Source organism: Chanodichthys erythropterus, chromosome 17 (assembly GCF_024489055.1).
Source record: "Chanodichthys erythropterus isolate Z2021 chromosome 17, ASM2448905v1, whole genome shotgun sequence".
NCBI lineage: Eukaryota > Metazoa > Chordata > Actinopteri > Cypriniformes > Xenocyprididae > Chanodichthys > Chanodichthys erythropterus.
In genome coordinates this window covers 5,865,885-5,886,266 of record NC_090237.1, presented here as the reverse complement: position 1 = coordinate 5,886,266, position 20,382 = coordinate 5,865,885, and the positions used below count along the sequence as shown (strand labels likewise).

General features: G+C 40.4%; 1 protein-coding gene across 2 annotated transcripts in view; it reads left to right on the top strand.

Annotated features, from left to right (window-relative positions):
- Positions 1 to 20,382, top strand: part of tiam1b (TIAM Rac1 associated GEF 1b) — an 81,787-nt gene that overhangs the window by 32,173 nt on the left and 29,232 nt on the right. Inside the window, exons 1-8 of one of the 2 annotated variants that reach the window (XM_067364916.1) lie at positions 5,723 to 5,851; positions 5,972 to 6,157; positions 10,593 to 10,739; positions 11,445 to 11,519; positions 13,360 to 13,530; positions 13,897 to 14,001; positions 14,458 to 14,539; positions 16,493 to 16,579. In XM_067364916.1, coding sequence (XP_067221017.1) covers positions 6,008 to 6,157; positions 10,593 to 10,739; positions 11,445 to 11,519; positions 13,360 to 13,530; positions 13,897 to 14,001; positions 14,458 to 14,539; positions 16,493 to 16,579 — 817 coding nt within the window. In that variant the 5' untranslated portion in view covers positions 5,723 to 5,851; positions 5,972 to 6,007. Of the gene's footprint in view, positions 1 to 5,722; positions 5,852 to 5,971; positions 6,158 to 10,592; positions 10,740 to 11,444; positions 11,520 to 13,359; positions 13,531 to 13,896; positions 14,002 to 14,457; positions 14,540 to 16,492; positions 16,580 to 20,382 lie in introns of those variants that run through there. The other variant, XM_067364917.1, reaches the window with a different exon arrangement.

Here is a 20,382-nt window from a genome sequence, read left to right as displayed (position 1 = left end):
CCGAGTGCCTGGCTGCCATCTTGTAGCACCAAAGCACCCGGAGTAATACTAACATTTAGGTCATAAAACCTAACAAAAGTATGCTGGGATGACCACCCCGCAGCACCACAAATATCAGCCAGGGAAACACCCGACCTGTGAGCTGTTGATGCCGCCATACCTCTTGTTGAGTGCGCCCTAATGTTCAAAGGACACGGGAGCCCTAAGGCTCTATAAGAAAGTGTGATGGCCTCAACCACCCACTTACTCATTCTTTGTTTGGAGGCTGGGCCCCCCCGATTCGGGGACCCATAACATACAAAAAGCTGGTCAGATTTTCTCCACAGGGCAGCTCTGTGGACGTAAGTATCCAGCGCCCTCACTGGGCACAGCAGGTTAAGTCTCCCCTGATCCGGTGTAGTAAACGGAGGGGGATAAAAAGCCTCCAGAACAATGGGACCTGGGACCCTGGTGGGGACTTTGGGTATGTAACCAGGCCTTGTATGCAGGAAGGCCTTAACCATACCTGGTGCAAACTCTAAACATGATGGTAACACCGAAAGAGCTTGAAGGTCACCTATTCTTTTCAATGAAGAAATGGCTAATAAGAACACAGTCTTCAATGTTAGCATTTTGTCCGACACCTCTTCCAAAGGTTCAAAGGGCGCCTCAGCCAACCCTTGTAACACAATGGCCAAGTCCCAGGTCGGAGATTTTGGGCGCACTGAGGGCCTCAACCTCAGTGCGCCACGAAGGAAGCGTACAACTAAGGGGTCTCGACTTACCGAGACACCCTCCATAGAAATGTGGTAAGCCGAAATAGCAGCAACATACACTTTTAGTGTGGAGTACGTTAGACCCTCTGACAGTTTTCCTTGAAGGAATTGAAGCACATGGCTAATAGAAGAATGGACCGGGTCCACTCTGAGATGACTACACCATGTAGAAAACACATTCCATTTATACATGTAAAGCTTCCTTGTAGATGGAGCCCTGGACTGAAGGATGGTTTCCACCACCTCCGTTGGGAGACCAGAATCTATGAGTCTTGCCCCCTCAGAGGCCAGGCCCACAGTTTCCACATTTCTGGACGGGGATGAAAGATCGTGCCGCCCGCTTGGGACAGGAGATCCTGTCTGAACGGAAGCTCCAGAGGAGAGCCGTAAAGGAGAGAAACTAGGTCCGCAAACCAAATTCTCGTTGGCCAGCAAGGAGCCACCAATATTAGATGCACCCCTTCCTGGCGTACTTTGTCCAGAACTCCCGGGAGCAGAGAGACTGGGGGAAACGCATACAGGCGTCGCCTCGGCCACGTCTGTATCATGGCATCCAACCCCAGAGGAGCTGGGTGCCTCAGAGAATACCACAGAGGGCAATGGGTTGACTCCTCTGTGGCAAAGAGATCGACTTCCGCTCGACCGAACACTTTCCATATGAGCTCCACTACCTCGGAGTGGAGCTTCCATTCCCCCCGGACTCGCGCCTTGCCTCGACAGGGCGTCCGCCCCCATATTCAGATACCCTGGGATATACGCCGCTTTCAACGAGAGTAACTTCCCCTGGGTCCAAAGGAGGATACGGCTGACTAGCTCGCACAGTGGACGAGACCGCAGCCCCCCTTGGTGATTTATATAAGAGACCACCGTAGTGTTGTCTGTCTGGATCAACACATGGTGGCCCCTCAGGTCGGATAGGAAGTGTTTCAGAGCCTGAAACACTGCCAGCATCTCCAGCCGATTTATGTGCCAGGAGGCCTGGTGTATATCCCACCGACCTTGAGCTGAGCGACCACTCATGATCGCTCCCCAGCCCGTGAGGGACGCATCTGTCGTAAGCATTACGCGACGACATGAAGTTCCCAACACGGGTCCCTGGGACAGGAACCAAGGCTTTTTCCACATGACCAGAGCACGAAGGCATCGCCGCGTGACTTTGATCATGCGAAAAGGATTTCCCCTCGGGGAAAACCCCTTGGTCCTGAGCCACCACTGTAAGGGTCTCATGTGCAGAAGGCCAAAAGTAATAACGTTGGACGCAGCTGCCATCAGACCCAACAGTCTCTGAAACTGTTTTACAGTGAGTGACTGGCCTAACTTCACTTTCACGGCCCCGAGGATGGAATCCACACGAGCAGGGGACAATTGCGCCTGCATCGTGGTGGAATCCCAGATTACACCTAGGTAGTTTGCAACCTGCCTCGGGACCAGCACACTCTTTTGGCATTGAGCCTCAACCCAAGCCTTTTCATGTGCGACAGAACCACATCTCGATGTAGAACTGCCTGACGTTCCGTTTGAGCTAATATCAACCAATCGTCGATATAGTTCAGTACACGGATGCCCCGGAGTCTCAGCGGAGCCAAGGCTGCATCCATGCACTTCGTGAACGTGCGGGGTGACAGTGATAGGCCGAAGGGAAGAACCTTGTATTGGTATGCTTCGCCCCCGAAAGCAAACCTGAGGAACTTCCTGTGAGAAGGATGGATGGATATGTGAAAATACGCGTCCTTCAGATCTATCGCCACAAACCAGTCCTCGGATCTGATCTGTGGAATAATCTGTCTGAGTGTAAGCATCTTGAACTTCAACTTCTTTACAGATCGATTTAGTATGCGTAAATCTAGAATCGGACGCAACCCTCCATCCTTCTTTGGAACAATGAAGTAGCGGCTGTAAAAGCCCGACATTTTGCTGGGAGGAGAAACCCTTTCTATAGCTCCTTTTTGCAAAAGCGTCGCAACTTCTTGTTCCATAACCAGAGACTGCTCTGGAGCAACCACAGTGTGAATCACTCCACTGAACTTGGGGGGAAGAGAACCGAACTGAATTCTGTACCCCCGTTCTACTATGAACAGCACCCATTTCGAAACATTCGGAAGACATTTCCACTCCTCTGAATGATCTACTAAGGGTACCAGCCTCTCGAGACTGGTCTCTGGTGTTTTTTGAGCACTTGGCTCGTTTATCTGACGCGGCGCACCGGCAGATAAACGAATCACGTGCTGGCCGAACCTCCTCGGAGGATCGACAGGGACTGCTGCGCCCTGTCGCACACTGGGTGGCAGGGTTGGCAGAACAGTCCCTTGAGGGCGCCGAAGGGGAACGATAGAAATTAATCGTCGAACCCCTTCGGAGGGGGCTGCCCTCAGAAACCCTGGCCCACGAGCGTCAGGATTTCTTTGGGAAGCCTTCCGGGAAATAATGACGGTCCTCAGATCCGCCCTACCCCCGGAAGGCTTCGGCTGTGCAGCACGCTCCGGTCCCCAAGCTTTCCGCGGGGAGCACGGGCGGCCACACTGGCCTTTTGTTGGGGTCTGTGCCCCGAGGAGCCGGCTGTCGGCTGAGGCTGCCCCCGCCCGGCAGCCTCAGGGGGATGAGTTTTTCGAGGGAGGAACCTTTGAAACGCCGCCTTCTGCTTCTTTGCCTCCTCGAACCTGTCGACGACAGTATTAACTGCGTCACCGAACAGGCCCTCGGAGGAAAGCGGCGCATCCATGAGGACATATTTATCTTTGTCCTTTATGTCAGCTAGATTGAGCCACAGATGTCTCTCCGTGCCCACCAGTGCTGCCATGGAGCGGCCCACTGACTTGGCCGTCTCCTTGGTGGCACGGAGAGCTAAATCCGTGGCTCTCCTCAGCTCTTGGATTGTCTCAAAGGTTACCTCCCCACTTTCATCAATTTCCCCCAGCAGATCAGCTTGGTATGCCTGCAGTATACTCATCGTGTGCAGACACGCCGCAGCCTGACCCGCTGCCGAGTAAGCCTTGCCCACCAGATTTGATGTTTGCTTTAATGGTCTGGTGGGCAATGTCGGGGATTTCAGGGACGATGCAGACTCGGGCGAGAGATAGCTCGCAAGCGTCTCTTCAACCCGAGGCATCGCCCCATAACCGTGTTGTTTCAGCCCGTTAATATTGCTGTACATGGATGTTTGCGGGCTGAAGACACGGTACTGCACGGGTCTGTTCCACGACCTCGACACCTCGGCGTGGAGGTCGGGAAAGAACGGCAGTCCCCGACGCTGAGGCAATGACCTGGCTGGAAGAAAGCGTTCGTCCAGTTTGCTCTTTATTTTGGGAACGCTTTCCTCCACGGGCCAGTTTATATTCAACTTTTTTACTGCCCGGGCCATAACCTCAGCAAGCTCCTCATGGGCTGGAGATGAGGATGACGGTCCCTCATCTCCACCCTCGATACCTTCAATATCAACCTCCTCGGAGGAAGATATATTCAGTATCGGTGTCTCTCTTCGGGGGGAAGAAACCGCAGCGCGTGCTTCCACCACCAAAGAAGAGACACTAGATCTAGCAGGTAAGGGGAGCGATAAGGCAAAGCCCGTCTCTCCCCCCTCTGCTAGATCCATTTGTGAACCCCACGAGTGCAGCCTTCGCTGTGCCTCGGCAGCAGCGGGACCAGACCCGCGGGGAACACTCGCCGCGGCGCCCTCCTCAAAGAGCGCCCGGCGTGAGCGCAGCGCCCTGAGAGTGAGCCGCTCACAGTGCACACAGACAGCCCCCTCAAGAGCTGCCTGTGCGTGCTCAACTCCCAGGCATTTCACACACATCTCGTGTGTATCTCCCTCCACGATGAATCGCGGACAAGGAGGTGCACACTTAGTGAAACGCTGGCTTTTCTCCGTCATTTTATATATATATATGTCTTTTTTATGTGTCTATTTCACTTGTTAGAAACTCTTGTCCTCAGACAAAGAGATCACTTTCTGGCGAGATGGTAGACAGACAACAGTAAATAAGACAGACAAGATACAGATAGCGCTTACTGAAGACAACAGAAGCTAGCGTTCTCTGTTTTTGGGCGTGCTTTATAGTCCGCGACGTCGCCCGCCTATGACGTCACGTTCTCTCTCTCATTGGTTGGATACAGTGGTGCTTCACGAACACAAAAACACAGAGGATTCCCATCACGTCAACGACGTAGCGTCGATAGTTCCCACGAAAGGGAACAGTTATTTTAAATTGTAATGATATTTCACAATATTAAAGTTTTATTTATTTATTTAGTTTAATCAAATAAATGCAGCCTTGGTGTGCAGAAGAGACTTCTTTTAAAAACATTAAAAAATCATACCGATCCCAATTTTTTGAACAGCATTGTATATCACACACACACACACATGCACATATTTATTTATGAATTTGTGGGCACAATATGATGAAACTAGTCTTGACAGTCTTGACATTCAAAATTGTTATTACTTGCATCTGGTTAGGAGAAAAAGTGTTCGTTTTACATAGCTGTCGAATAGACTTTCGGTGCTGTTTTGTTAATTATTGTATCAATATCATAACTATCATAAAGCATTAAGACACAAACATTCTCGGCGTTTGCTCACTCTGCGCTGTATTATCTGCAGATTTTCATCACTGTAATTTTGATGCTGTCACAATGTTGACAGAACAACAATTCCCTGCACACACTTGCTGCAAAAGTTCAAGTTCCCCTCATCGGATGTTTACTCATGAAACGAGGATCTAAATGGCCCACAGCCCATCAGGAGGAGGGTGCCTGTGCATTTGTGTTTGTGTGGGTATTTAATTTTGGCAGCGTCGGGTTACGCATTGTGCCCTGGTGAATGGCAGCAGGGTTGAGTTCCTGCGGAGTCCCAGACCTCGCTGCCAGTGGAATGTGTGGCGCTGTTGTTTGCTACTTTGTGAGTTGCCTGGACCACTGCCCCCTCCGCCGTCTTCCAAAAAAACATTCGTCCCAGAGTGGCTGGGAGGAGACGGCGTGGTGCATAAACCCACTCCACTGCCCTTGAAACACCATTTTATTAGACAACTAGATCAAACCAGACCAAACACAAGGCACGGAAGCTTCTAGATATCAAGCGATGGTCCTTTAGGCTAAATGTAATGTTTTGATCTTGTTTTTTAGACATCTTCAAGAGAATGAAATGATCATTTTGACAACTCTCACATGCTGCTAGCCTGCAGTTCTAACCAATAACCTTTTCTCTCTTTTCCTCACAGATTTTCCTCTGGGAGCAGAATTTAGAGCAGTTCCACATGGATCTGTTTCGGTTCCGCTGTTACCTGTCCAGCCTGCAGGGTGGCGAGCTTCCCAACCCCAAACGCCTGCTGGCCTTCGCCTCCCGTCCCACCAAACTGGCCATGGGCCGACTAGGCATCTTTTCTGTCTCCTCCTTCCATGCGCTGGTGATTATCCCTCAATTTTCTAGAATTTATTCCATAATGTTTTCCTATTTTTTGCTAGTATTTTATTTCTAGTATTTTTAATGTAGCATAGAGAGAGGGATATATATATATAATAGGGATACGTATAATATTATATTATTTGTAATATATTTTTAATTAATAAATAAAATAATTATATTTTATTTATTTTTATACATAAATTTGATATATATAATTTTATATTTAATTTTATTCTAATTTAAAATAATGTGTGTTATATATATATATATATATATATATATATATATATATATATATATATATATATATATATATATATATAATGCATAATATTATTGGTAATATATTTTTATATTTATATATATTTATATTACATTTTATAGAATAAGTTTTTATTGTATAAAATTAATTATTCTATAAGTATATAATCTTTAAATAACTATATATGTGTAATAAATATATTTAATACATATGTATATATTATTTATATTATAGATTCATATATATATATATATATATAGCCTATATATAATTGTATATTATATTTCTATAGATTAAAATATAATATACATTTTTTTTATATATATAGTGAAAGGTGAATTTTAATGTGAGTTGGGCAAAAGAAAGAAAAGTTTTGCTACCATTGTTGTCAGAATTTAGTAAAATATAATATTGGCAAACAGTTTTCGAGATTTCAGACTTTCTCCTTTCAAGCAGTCGTAGAAAACAGCTTCCTGGTGGCCTAAAGAGACTTACTTTGACTGATAAGTTTTTAAACGTTTGGTATCTAACGTATTTCAAGCAGCAGCATTGCTTAGAAACCTACATCAAGAGCATTTGTATTGCTCTATTTTTACCCAGAATGCATGTATTAACCTGGTTCTCTCCCAGCCGTCAGTGTTGGTGTATGTGGGTAATGGATTTTGGCATAAAAAGAAACAGTAGTTGAAAGGTTGGTCGGTGTATTTCCAGTTGGATGTGGGCCACGGCTCCGGCTAATCAATACCATCCATCCTCAGATTCGCCTCCAGCTCTGGCGTTCTTTGTAGGAGCTGGAGGACGCTGGGATACAGGGGGATTTTATTTTTGTCCTTGCATCTTGGATGATTTTTTTGGGGTGGAGGGGGTGGGGATGTTCTTCAGTATTCACATTTTGAGAGGATGGAGAGAGAGGATAAGTGTTGAGTCCAAATGAAGTGGTGTTGGCCCTTGTGCTGTTCTTCACAAATAATAGCTTGGTTCAGAGCAGTTGAGAGGGTTTTTGATGCATCCGGAGTGCTTTTCTCCATCAGGAGACCCAGAAATGCCACAGCGCGTTCAACACAACGAGCGTGTATAATTTTTGAATGACACTGAAAAGAGCTCGCCAAACACTTCACTAACCTTTAAAATTCACCCAGACCCGAGTGACCACAGGAAGCAAGACAGTTTTTGTGTTTGCTGCTTATTATTGAATGAATATTTGTTTATTTATTTATAAATGTGACGTCCCACTAGCTGACTCGATTTTGGTCGGGAAATTCTCGTCTGCCAACTGTTTTTGGTGAAAAATCTCACAGTAAATAAGGGTAAGAACAATTATAATAGACTGAATGCAATTTATAGAGAAACCTTACCCTGAAAATTGTGTGACAGGCATTTGTCTTTTCAGGACTGTTTGCATTTGTTAAATGCACACTGTTGTGCTGCTGCTGTCTTATTTTATCAGTAATTTAAATGCAGGAGAGCTCCTGAAAATGCATTGATGCATTCACCATTAATAACAATCAGCATTTGTGAGCTTTGTGTTTGCTGGGGGAAAAGTCTCAATCAGATTCAATCAGGACAGTTTTCCTGCTAATAATAAGGAAAAGCAGCTGTATTTTGGAACGTGGTAGCTGGTCATTAGCTGGTGCAAGTCATAACCGCTAATGACTAGTTTAGACCAGGTCTTAACCAATTTAGACCAGCAAATGTCCAGTTTAGACCAGCTAATGACCCGTTTAGACCAGCTAATGACCCGTTTAGACCAGCTCATGACCAGTTTAGACCAGCTAATGACCAGTTTAGACCAGCTAATGACCAGTTTAGACCAGCTAATGACCCGTTTAGACCAGCTAATGACCCGTTTAGACCAGCTCATGACCCGTTTAGACCAGCTAATGACCCGTTTAGACCAGCTAATGACCCGTTTAGACCAGCTCATGACCAGTTTAGACCAGCTAATGACCAGTTTAGACCAGCTAATGACCAGTTTAGACCAGCTAATGACCCGTTTAGACCAGCTAATGACCCGTTTAGACCAGCTCATGACCCGTTTAGACCAGCTAATGACCCGTTTAGACCAGCTCATGACCAGTTTAGACCAGCTCATGACCCGTTTAGACCAGCTAATGACCCGTTTAGACCAGCTCATGACCCGTTTAGACCAGCTAATGACCCGTTTAGACCAGCTAATGACCCGTTTAGACCAGCTCATGACCAGTTTAGACCAGCTAATGACCAGTTTAGACCAGCTAATGACCCGTTTAGACCAGCTCATGACCAGTTTAGACCAGCTCATGACCCGTTTAGACCAGCTAATGACCCGTTTAGACCAGCTCATGACCCGTTTAGACCAGCTAATGACCCGTTTAGACCAGCTAATGACCCGTTTAGACCAGCTCATGACCAGTTTAGACCAGCTAATGACCCGTTTAGACCAGCTAATGACCAGTTTAGACCAGCTAATGACCCGTTTAGACCAGCTAATGACCAGTTTAGACCAGCTAATGACCAGTTTAGACCAGCTCATGACCAGTTTAGACCAGCTCATGACCCGTTTAGACCAGCTAATGACCCATTTAGACCAGCTCATGACCCATTTAGACCAGCTAATGACCCGTTTAGACCAGCTAATGACCCGTTTAGACCAGCTCATGACCAGTTTAGACCAGCTATTGACCCGTTTAGACCAGCTAATGACCAGTTTAGACCAGCTAATGACCCGTTTAGACCAGCTCATGACCCGTTTAGACCAGCTCATGACCAGTTTAGACCAGCTAATGACCAGTTTAGACCAGCTAATGACCAGTTTAGACCAGCTAATGACCCGTTTAGACCAGCTAATGACCAGTTTAGACCAGCTAATGACCCGTTTAGACCAGCTAATGACCAGTTTAGACCAGCTCATGACCCGTTTAGACCAGCTAATGACCCGTTTAGACCAGCTCATGACCAGTTTAGACCAGCTAATGACCCGTTTAGACCAGCTAATGACCCGTTTAGACCAGCTAATGACCAGTTTAGACCAGCTAATGACCCGTTTAGACCAGCTAATGACCAGTTTAGACCAGCTAATGACCAGTTTAGACCAGCTCATGACCAGTTTAGACCAGCTAATGACCCGTTTAGACCAGCTAATGACCCGTTTAGACCAGCTCATGACCAGTTTAGACCAGCTAATGACCAGTTTAGACCAGCTAATGACCCGTTTAGACCAGCTAATGACCCGTTTAGACCAGCTCATGACCCGTTTAGACCAGCTAATGACCCGTTTAGACCAGCTCATGACCCGTTTAGACCAGCTAATGACCCGTTTAGACCAGCTAATGACCCGTTTAGACCAGCTAATGACCAGTTTAGACCAGCTAATGACCCGTTTAGACCAGCTCATGACCCGTTTAGACCAGCTAATGACCCGTTTAGACCAGCTAATGACCCGTTTAGACCAGCTCATGACCAGTTTAGACCAGCTAATGACCAGTTTAGACCAAGTAATAACCCGTTTAGACCAGCTAATGACCAGTTTAGACCAGCTAATGACCCGTTTAGACCAGCTAATGACCAGTTTAGACCAGCTCATGACCCGTTTAGATCAACTAATGACCAGTTTAGACCAGCTAATGACCCATTTAGACCAGCTAATGACCAGTTTAGACCAGCTAATGACCCGTTTAGACCAGCTAATGACCAGTTTAGACCAGCTAATGACCAGTTTAGACCAGCTCATGACCAGTTTAGACCAGCTAATGACCCGTTTAGACCAGCTCATGACCCGTTTAGACCAGCTAATGACCCGTTTAGACCAGCTAATGACCCGTTTAGACCAGCTCATGACCCGTTTAGACCAGCTAATGACCCGTTTAGACCAGCTCATGACCCGTTTAGACCAGCTAATGACCCGTTTAGACCAGCTAATGACCCGTTTAGACCAGCTAATAACCCGTTTAGACCAGCTCATGACCCGTTTAGACCAGCTAACAAACTGTTTAGACTTCAACAACTTATTCCTGAACCACTTTTTGAATGAAGCTTATGAACATCAGTGTGACAGAATTATTGAGAATGAGACTTTTGCTCAGCAGTTGTGTTCATATCTCAGACTCCTGCTAGGAGCAGTCTAGTCAGTTTGATCGCTGGGACACACAGTATGAATGTTGTTCCCATACCCCATGCAGCTGTTTTGTGTCTGTAGGTGGCAGCTCGCACTGAGAGCGGCGTGAGGCGTCGGACGCAGGCGATGTCGCGCTCAACCAGCAAACGCAAGAGTCGCTTCTCCTCACTATGGGGTCTGGACACCCACTCCAAGAGAAAGAGTAAAGGTCATCCCAGCATTAACCAGGTAAACTACACACACACTTTCTTCCTGAATGCATGAACAAGCATGTGCACAGATCAACCGGTCCTGCTTAAAAAAATGAAATGCACATTAATTTACATGCTGGTCCAGACATTATCAGCTAATTTCAAAATCAAAAAGGAGAGAGAGCAGCATCAGCACTGATAAGATAATTTAGTCTTGCTTCTTTCAATGAAGAAGATTGATGTGAAGTGTGATTCAATGAAGTGTGATGAGTGTATGCAGCTCTGATTTTTAAGTTTAATTTGTGTGTTGCAGTAGCCCTGTCATATCTGCCTATAACACGCTCTCACACGTTTATTTTTTACCATTTTGGGAGGAGGAAAATTTACATATGCGGTTTAAACAACCAGATGCATTTACACTTGTCCAGAATCTCAAACCACATCCTGAAGTGGTTTGAGTGATCGGATTTAAATCCGTCTCAAAAGTGTTTTGGAGGGCATTTACACCTGATCTTTTCACGATTGGATAGCTATTAAACACATGAAGTGACCAGGTGTAAAAGGGCTCATAAACACAACATGTGATGGTCAGCAGCTATGCCATTGTTTTTAACAAGGAGATGAAATGCATGCCACATTTTGTTGGTTTATCAGGTTACATGTTCCTCAATGTTGATATATGAGTGGTTGTTTTTAGTTTTGGTGGGTGTCTGTGTTGAATCTTAGATGTTATTTTAAACAGGTTTTTGCAGAGGGAGATGATCCAGTTAAAAGCCCTCTAGAAGGCATGTTTGAGGGTTCTTCCAGTGAGACAACGGTAAGAAACATGCATCCTCCCTCTCTATACTACACTATCTATAAAAGTAGCAAAAACACACAATACTGCATAAGCCCACTGCACCAAATCAGAACTGCCCTGTTCAGAGATGCGCTCTGGGCTGGATCTCTGGTGTGAGTTGGCAGCGGTGTGGGCGTATATTCATCCCTGGCGTTGGTGGAGATGTAGGCTTTCACTCAGCCTGGCAGGGAGGAACGATAGATGGTTGTGCTATAATCCACTGACCTGGGCCGCAGATTAAAGTGCTGATGTTCTGATTCTCTCACTCAATCATAGCAGAGAATAGAGAACTAGTGAACTTTTAGTTGAGATGAAAATATATTGTGATATGTTTAACAGCTGTTCGGGAACATATACACTACAGTTTAAAAGTTTTGGGTTGGTAAGATTTTTTAATGTTTTTGAAAGAAGTCCCTTATGCTCACCAAGGCTGCACTTATTTGATCAAAAATACTGTAAAAACGATAATATTGTGAATTATGTGTCACATGATCCTTCAGAAATCATTTTAATATGATGATTTGATGCTCAAGAAACATTTTTGATTATTATCAATGTTGAAAACAGTTGTGCTGCTTAAAAACTTTGTGGAAACCGTGATGCATTTTTTTCAGGATTCTGAAAGAATACAAAATAGAATCTTTTGTAACATCTTAAATGTCACTTTTAATCAGTTTAAAGGCACAATATGTAAGATTTTTGGATTTAAATATATATCCAAAAACCACTAGAACAGTGTTTGTTGGCTTGTGTACTTACATTATCCCATATGTTTCCAAGAATGTTTAAATTCAGAAAAATAAGCAGTTTTAATCAGGACAACCAATCAATGGAAACACCAAAGACGCTTTAATATATTATGTGTTTTATTAGACAGTTGAGCAACTGTTTGGATACATTCATCGACAGAAATCTAATCATGTCATATAGCTCAGCACTGTAAGTCTTCTTGTTTAAATCTCGTTTTCTTGATTTACGTCAAGTACCATGTTTTACCATGCCTAATATCGATCTAGCTTACTGCAGTGTGCAACAAGTGTCTCATAGTAGCAGCCGAGCGAATGCAGAGAAGCATTTTAACAACTTTCAACACACAAATGTATCTAATAAGATAAACAGTGCTGCTTTATCCCACATACACTTGACCGGAAGATGCGGAAACTGTGACTGCAGCATAATAAAAGTTCTGCAGCTCTCGAGCCGTGTGTCGCACTCGTCTCTCATTAGCAATCGCTCCAGCGGCCTTCAGTCACACTCTGCTTCCTACAGTGATGTTAATAAATCTTACATCAATAAATCTTAAATACATTAGCTCATCCATGAACATGATTTCTGCCCGAGTCCAGTCAGATTCTTTTCCACCGGCTGTAGACGTGAAGACAACGCCTCCCATGATTGTGCGAAATCAAGGCATCATCAAGATACACCTTTGTTTTGAATAAGCGACCTCTAGTGGTGAAAAACTACATATTATGCCTTTAATGCATCCTTGAAAAAGATGTTTAAAATCATGTTTGATATTGGTTCAGTTCAGTGATCACACTGGAATTCAAATATCAAGTTAAGCACATTGCATTGTGGAAAATTGTACAGTATTATCTATAAATTTTGTAAAAGTATTTTATGCACAGAAAAAAAAATGTGCATGCTGTGTACAAAATCACTTCTGCAGAAATAATATAGTAGTAGACTAATATGAAATTATTAGCACCTGAGATAGGCATCGAGTTCTCCGAAATGATGAGATGAGGAGGATCATCATTTCACATGATTAATAGCATCTCGTTCACAGCTGTGGCTTTCATTTATCACACTACAGAAAGACACCAAGACCCCAGTGAAAGGTCTGCCAAGACCCAGCACGGATCATGACATCTGGTCCAGAGACCACCTCACTCCATCATGGGTGTTGCTGCCAAACGACCAGCCTGTGTTAGCCATCATCCATCCCGGAGAGTCGGCCCTCGACATGCTGGAAACTATCTGCAAGGTAATGCCAGATCTTTCTGGATGGAGAAACATTCTTCCTTCTCTTTTGATGCCAGGTTTTTACATTCAGAGAGTCTCTTCTTCACTCTTCAGGGAATTGAATATTTCAGTTTGAAGGTCACTGGTGTAGTAAACTCAGATGTTCCTCAAAACGTCCCTCTGAGGGCTTTAAAGATTTAAGCATGCGTGCACGCCGTAAGAAGCATTTTATTCGCTGCAAACGTGCTGCATTCTGTCTGATATGAGCATTTGGACCTTTTTAGCGTGTGATTCCTGTCCATCTGGCCCACTAAGTAGAAGATACAGCCCGGTAACATGTCATCCATTAAATGTGTGTCTCCTTTCATCTCTCTCTGTCTCTCTTCAGGCTCACCAACTGGACGCCACTAAACATTACGTGCGGCTTAAGTTCCTCATTGAGAACCAAGTGCAGTTCTACATCCCCAAACCAGAGGAGGATATTTATGATCTGGTAGGTTTGGAGTTAAACTCGCCCTCCCACCCGCTGGTTAGATGCTCTCTCATTACTTTCATCCTGCTGGGACATCACACTTCATCCAAACACGTTTTCTCTTCCGCTCTCCTTCTTTTTTTTATGTGGAATACAAAAGGAGATGTTTTGCTGATCCCATTTCCCATCAGCTCTCCTTTTGACCTAAAAAACGCTATGGAATTACTTGATGCTTTTAAAGCTTCACCCCTCTGCATTGCATCCATCATCCTTTAACTTCTGTTCAGCGTCTTCATTTATTATGTTTTCAGTGTCCAGGTCCATCAAACCGGAACGTAAAGTTCTTTGCCTGTGAAATGAGATCTGTATTCTGTCACTCTCAGCCTTTAATACCGTCCCTTGTGTGTTGTTTATGCTCTTTGAATGTGAAATATTAAAGTTCTGTTCAGTGGAATATTAATGTGCTCTTCTTCACAGCTGTATAAGGAAATCGAGCTGTGCTGTAAGATCAGGAAGGTGATCCAGTTTGATCGGGATGAATCCTGCATGATCGGCTACGGTGAGAGCCAGAAATGTTATTATCTTCATGAGATCATGTCTGTTATACAACATACCTGTTTATACTGTGGATTTTAAAATGGTGATAAAACGCTGTTTTATCTTGCATAGTCGCTTCATGTGGGATGACATGATGAGATCACATGACCATCCAAATCCTACTAGATTGATCTCAGTAACCTGCATGTTTTCCGACAATTTAGTTTACAGAATATACTAAATATAATTACTGAAAATGTTGCTTTTATGTAATTCTACATCCACACCACTTGATGTCAGTACCAGTCGTAGCAGTGTTATTTTAGTATTATTTTTATACTATTCTAATATTCATTAATATTTCAAATCAGCTTTTATTTTTATATTTTCAATTTTCTTTTTAATTTGTTTAAAATGTTAGTGATTTTATGTGCTTGTCATTTTTACTAGTTTTTTTATATTTCTATTTTGATTTAATTTATTTTACTTTTAATTTATCAACTTTAACTCGTTTATTTACCAAGTCAAAATTTTTACTTTTTTCTTTTTTCAAGCTTATATTTTTCATCTGATATTTTATTTTATTTTATTTTATTTTTGCTTTAATACATTTTACATTTTAATTTATTCTATTTAGTTTAAGTAATATCAGTATTTCAACTTCAATGCGTTTATTTACCAAGGCAAAATATTTACTTTTTTTCAAGCTTATTTTATTTTATTTTATTTTATTTTATTTTATTTTATTTTATTTTATTTTATTTTATTTTATTTATTTTATTTTATTTTATTTTATTTTTGCTTTAATTGGTTTTAGTTTTAATTTATTCTATTTAGTTTAAGTAATATCAGTACTTCAACTTCAACGCGTTTATTTACCAAGGCAAAATATTTACTTTTTTCAAGCTTATTTTATTTTATTTTATTTTATTTTATTTTATTTTATTTTATTTTATTTTATTTTATTTTATTTTATTTTTTATTTTATTTTTGCTTTAATTTGTTTTAGTTTGAATTTATTCTATTTAGTTTAAGTAATATCAGTACTTCAACTTCAACGTGTTTATTTACCAAGGCATTTTTTTTTTTTTTTACTTTTTTAAGTTTTATTATTTTCATGTGATTTATTTTTTCAAGCTTTTATTATTTTATTTTATTTTATTTTATTTTATTATTTTTGCTTTAATTTATTTTAGTTTTAATTTATTCTATCTAGTTTTAGTAATATTAGTACTTCAACTTCAAGTCATTTAGTTACCAAGGGCATTTTCTTTTTTTACTTTTTTAAGTTTTATTATTTTCATGTGATTTATTTTATTTTATTTCAGTTACCAAAAGCGATTTTTAATAGTTTTAGTTTTACAACAACAATAAGTCAAGTTTGCAATTCTCGCAATTGTATGTATTTTATTTTTGCAGTTTTTGTATTTAATTGTATTTATTGCAATTACTGCATGCACCTGTAATAAAATCTTTAAAAAGTAATTGATCGGAAGCTGTGGAAAATACTGAAGAGAATATGCTAATAAACACATCTATATATGGCGGTAGCACTTAAAGTTATAGAACACCAAAAAAAAAAAAAAAAAAGATACATTCTGCAAAAACTAATTGTGCTCCATGGAAAAACTGACTTTAATATGACATGATGGAGAGTAAATGATGACAGACTTTTGCATTAAGAATGCATTAAAGGTATTTGGTTTTCAGTAGGAAAGGCGTCATTTAAGTGGCCCCTAAAGTAATAATTAACAATTTTTACAACGGAAGTGATTCAATCAAGACCCCAGTGCCAACTTGGGTATTGTGAAAAGCACTATATAAATGAAGATGACTTGGCCTTTAATTTTTAGGTGAACAGACCTTCTAAATTTGAACTTGTAACTGAGAGGTTGTGTTCAAATGCTTCAAAGGCTGATCCATGATTGTACTTGATTATGACGTCTATCATTTCATCTCTCTGTCTGTCTCTCAGGTTTTTCTATCTCTGTGGTGGAGGAGGACAGCGTTCAGCAGCTCTATATCACTGACGTGAGAGCTGGAGGATTAGCTTTCGCTAAAGGTTCATTAGCCGTTTCACCTCCTAATTACATTCTCTTTCTCTTTTTCACCCCTGTATCTTGGTTTGTTCTTTTTCTTTCACGCACACACACCATCTCTCTCTCTCTGTCTCTTCTGCTACTGCTTAGAAATGAAGCTGTACGTAATTGCTGTGATATCTGTGCTGTGCTCTTGGTGTTATGTAACATGTTGTCAGCTCTATGGGGTTTTTGAGAGCCAAAGATTGCAGATTTATCCTCAGCCTCTCTAAACTCTGAATAATAACAAAAGATAGAAGGAATCAGAGAGATGATTAAAGTCGGATTCACTGATGTGCCATACTTGTAGCTCACCTGCATGAAGAACGCAATGCATTAAAAGGAAACATATCATGCAAAACAGGATTTTCCATGCTCGTAGATTTTGTAGAGCATTTACAAAAAGCACTTTGCAGAGAGAAACTTTAAAGATACAGTAGCAAAAATGGCCCATTTAATTTTAAAATCAAAGTTTAGAGCTCTCTATATAAACAACAAACCATTCATTTTAAATTGCACTGAAGTATACTATAATACTGCATGAATTAGAAGCATATTTAACATTTCTCTTACTCTCTTCACTAATATTATAAGTGGATTTCAGAGAAAAATATAGAATACGGCCCCTTTAAATGACCATCAAAGCAGGCTTATGGACATCCAGACACTGTCAACATGCTGAATAAGACCCTCCTCTCTCTAAGCGATGTCTGGGTGATCAGGGTGGCAGGATCAGGGCCGACTGGCTTATTGCTGACATTTCACATCGCCCAGAGAACTGGGTCAAACCCGCAAGCCGAAGAAAAGAGGCGAGGCGAAATGGAAAAGCTAGAGACAATCTCTTTTTTTATTTCATCTATTTATTTTGATGCTGGCCTTCACATCAGTGTGAAAAGGACATGTTACTTGTGTGACATTTTAAACGGCGTATGTTGGAGATTGATTGATTGATTGAAAAAAGATTTGGTTTAGTTTTAGCTTTAGATTTGGTTTTAGCTGACAATAACCATAATGAGACAGACGATTGTATTTATTACTTCTGTTTTTGCATTTTTTGTAGTTAATTGTATTTTTAATGGATCCAGAAGGTATGGAAGCTTGGTTCCGCCTCTAAATAAAAAATCTCGCAATTCTGACTTTATAACTCGCAATTGTTTATATTCTCGCAATTCTGACTTTATAACTCGCAATTGTTTATATTCTTGCAATTCTGACTTTATAACTCGCAATTCTGACTTTATAACTCGCAATTGTTTATATTCTCGCAATTCTGACTTTATAACTCGCAATTCTGACTTTATAACTCGCAATTCTGACTTTATAACTCGCAATTCTGACTTTATAACTCGCAATTGTTTATATTCTCGCAATTCTGACTTTATAACTCGCAATTCTGACTTTATAACTCGCAATTCTGACTTTATAACTCACAATTGTTTATATTCTCGCAATTCTGACTTTATAACTCACAATTGTTTATATTCTCGCAATTCTGACTTTATAGCTCACAATTGTTTATATTCTCGCAATTCTGACTTTATAACTCAAAATTGTTTATATTCTCGCAATTCTGACTTTATAACTCGCAATTGTTTATATTCTCGCAATTCTGACTTTATAACTCGCAATTCTGACTTTATAACTCACAATTGTTTATATTCTCGCAATTCTGACTTTATAGCTCACAATTGTTTATATTCTCGCAATTCTGACTTTATAACTCAAAATTGTTTATATTCTCGCAATTCTGACTTTATAACTCGCAATTGTTTATATTCTCGCAATTCTGACTTTATAACTCGCAATTCTGACTTTATAACTCACAATTGTTTATATTCTCGCAATTCTGACTTTATAGCTCACAATTGTTTATATTCTCGCAATTCTGACTTTATAACTCAAAATTGTTTATATTCTCGCAATTCTGACTTTATAACTCAAAATTGTTTATATTCTCGCAATTCTGACTTTATAACTCGCAATTCTGACTTTATAACTCACAATTGTTTATATTCTCGCAATTCTGACTTTATATCTCGCAATTGTTTATATTCTCGCAATTCTGAATTTATAACTCGCAATTCTGACTTTATAACTCACAATTGTTTATATTCTCGCAATTCTGACTTTATAGCTCACAATTGTTTATATTCTCGCAATTCTGACTTTAAAACTCAAAATTGTTTATATTCTCGCAATTCTGACTTTATAACTCGCAATTCTGACTTTATAACTCACAATTGTTTATATTCTCGCAATTCTGACTTTATATCTCGCAATTGTTTATATTCTCGCAATTCTGAATTTATAACTCGCAATTCTGACTTTATAACTCACAATTGTTTATATTCTCGCAATTCTGACTTTATATCTCGCAATTGTTTATATTCTCGCAATTCTGACTTTATAACTCGCAATTGTTTATATTCTCGCAATTCTGACTTTATAACTTGCAATTCTGACTTTATAACTCGCAATTGTTTATATTCTCGCAATTCTGACTTTATAACTCGCAATTCTGACTTTATAACTCGCAATTCTTTATATTCTCGCAATTCTGACTTTATAGCTCACAATTGTTTATATTCTCGCAATTCTGACTTTATAGCTCACAATTGTTTATATTCTCGCAATTCTGACTTTATAGCTCACAATTGTTTATATTCTCGCAATTCTGACTTTATAACTCGCAATTCTGACTTTATAACTCGAAATTCTGACTTTATAACTCGCAATTGTTTATATTCTCGCAATTCTGACTTTATAGCTCACAATTGTTTATATTCTCGCAATTCTGACTTTATAGCTCACAATTGTTTATATTCTCGCAATTCTGACTTTATAACTCGCAATTCTGACTTTATAACTCACAATTGTTTATATTCTCGCAATTCTGACTTTATAGCTCACAATTGTTTATATTCTCGCAATTCTGACTATAACTCGCAATTGTTTATATTCTCGCAATTCTGACTTTATAGCTCACAATTGTTTATATTCTCGCAATTCTGACTTTATAACTTGCAATTGTTTATATTCTCATAATTCTGACTTTATAACTTGCAATTCTGACTTTATAACACGCAATTGTTTATTCTCGCAATTCTGACTTTATAGCTCACAATTGTTTATATTCTCGCAATTCTGACTTTATAACTCGCAATTCTGACTTTATAACTCGCAATTGTTTATATTCTCGCAATTCTGACTTTATAACTCGCAATTCTGACTTTATAACTTGCAGTTCTGACTTTATAACACGCAATTGTTTATATTCTCGCAATTCTGACTTTATAGCTCACAATTGTTTATATTCTCACAATTCTGACTTTATAGCTCACAATTGTTTATATTCTCGCAATTCTGACTTTATAACTCGCAATTCTGACTTTATATCTCACAATTGTTTATATTCTCGCAATTCTGACTTTATAACTTGCAATTCTGACTTTATAACACGCAATTGTTTATATTCTCGCAATTCTGACTTTATAGCTCACAATTGTTTATATTCTCACAATTCTGACTTTATAGCTCACAATTGTTTATATTCTCGCAATTCTGACTTTATAATTTGCAATTGTTTATATTCTCGCAATTCTGACTTTATAACTCGCAATTGTTTATATTCTCGTAATTCTGACTTTATCTCATGCAATTCTGACTTTATAACTCGCAATTGTTTATATTCTCACAATTCTGACTTTATCTCATGCACTTCTGACTTTATAACTCACAATTGTTTATATTCTCGCAATTCTGACTTTCTCATGCAATTCTGACTTTA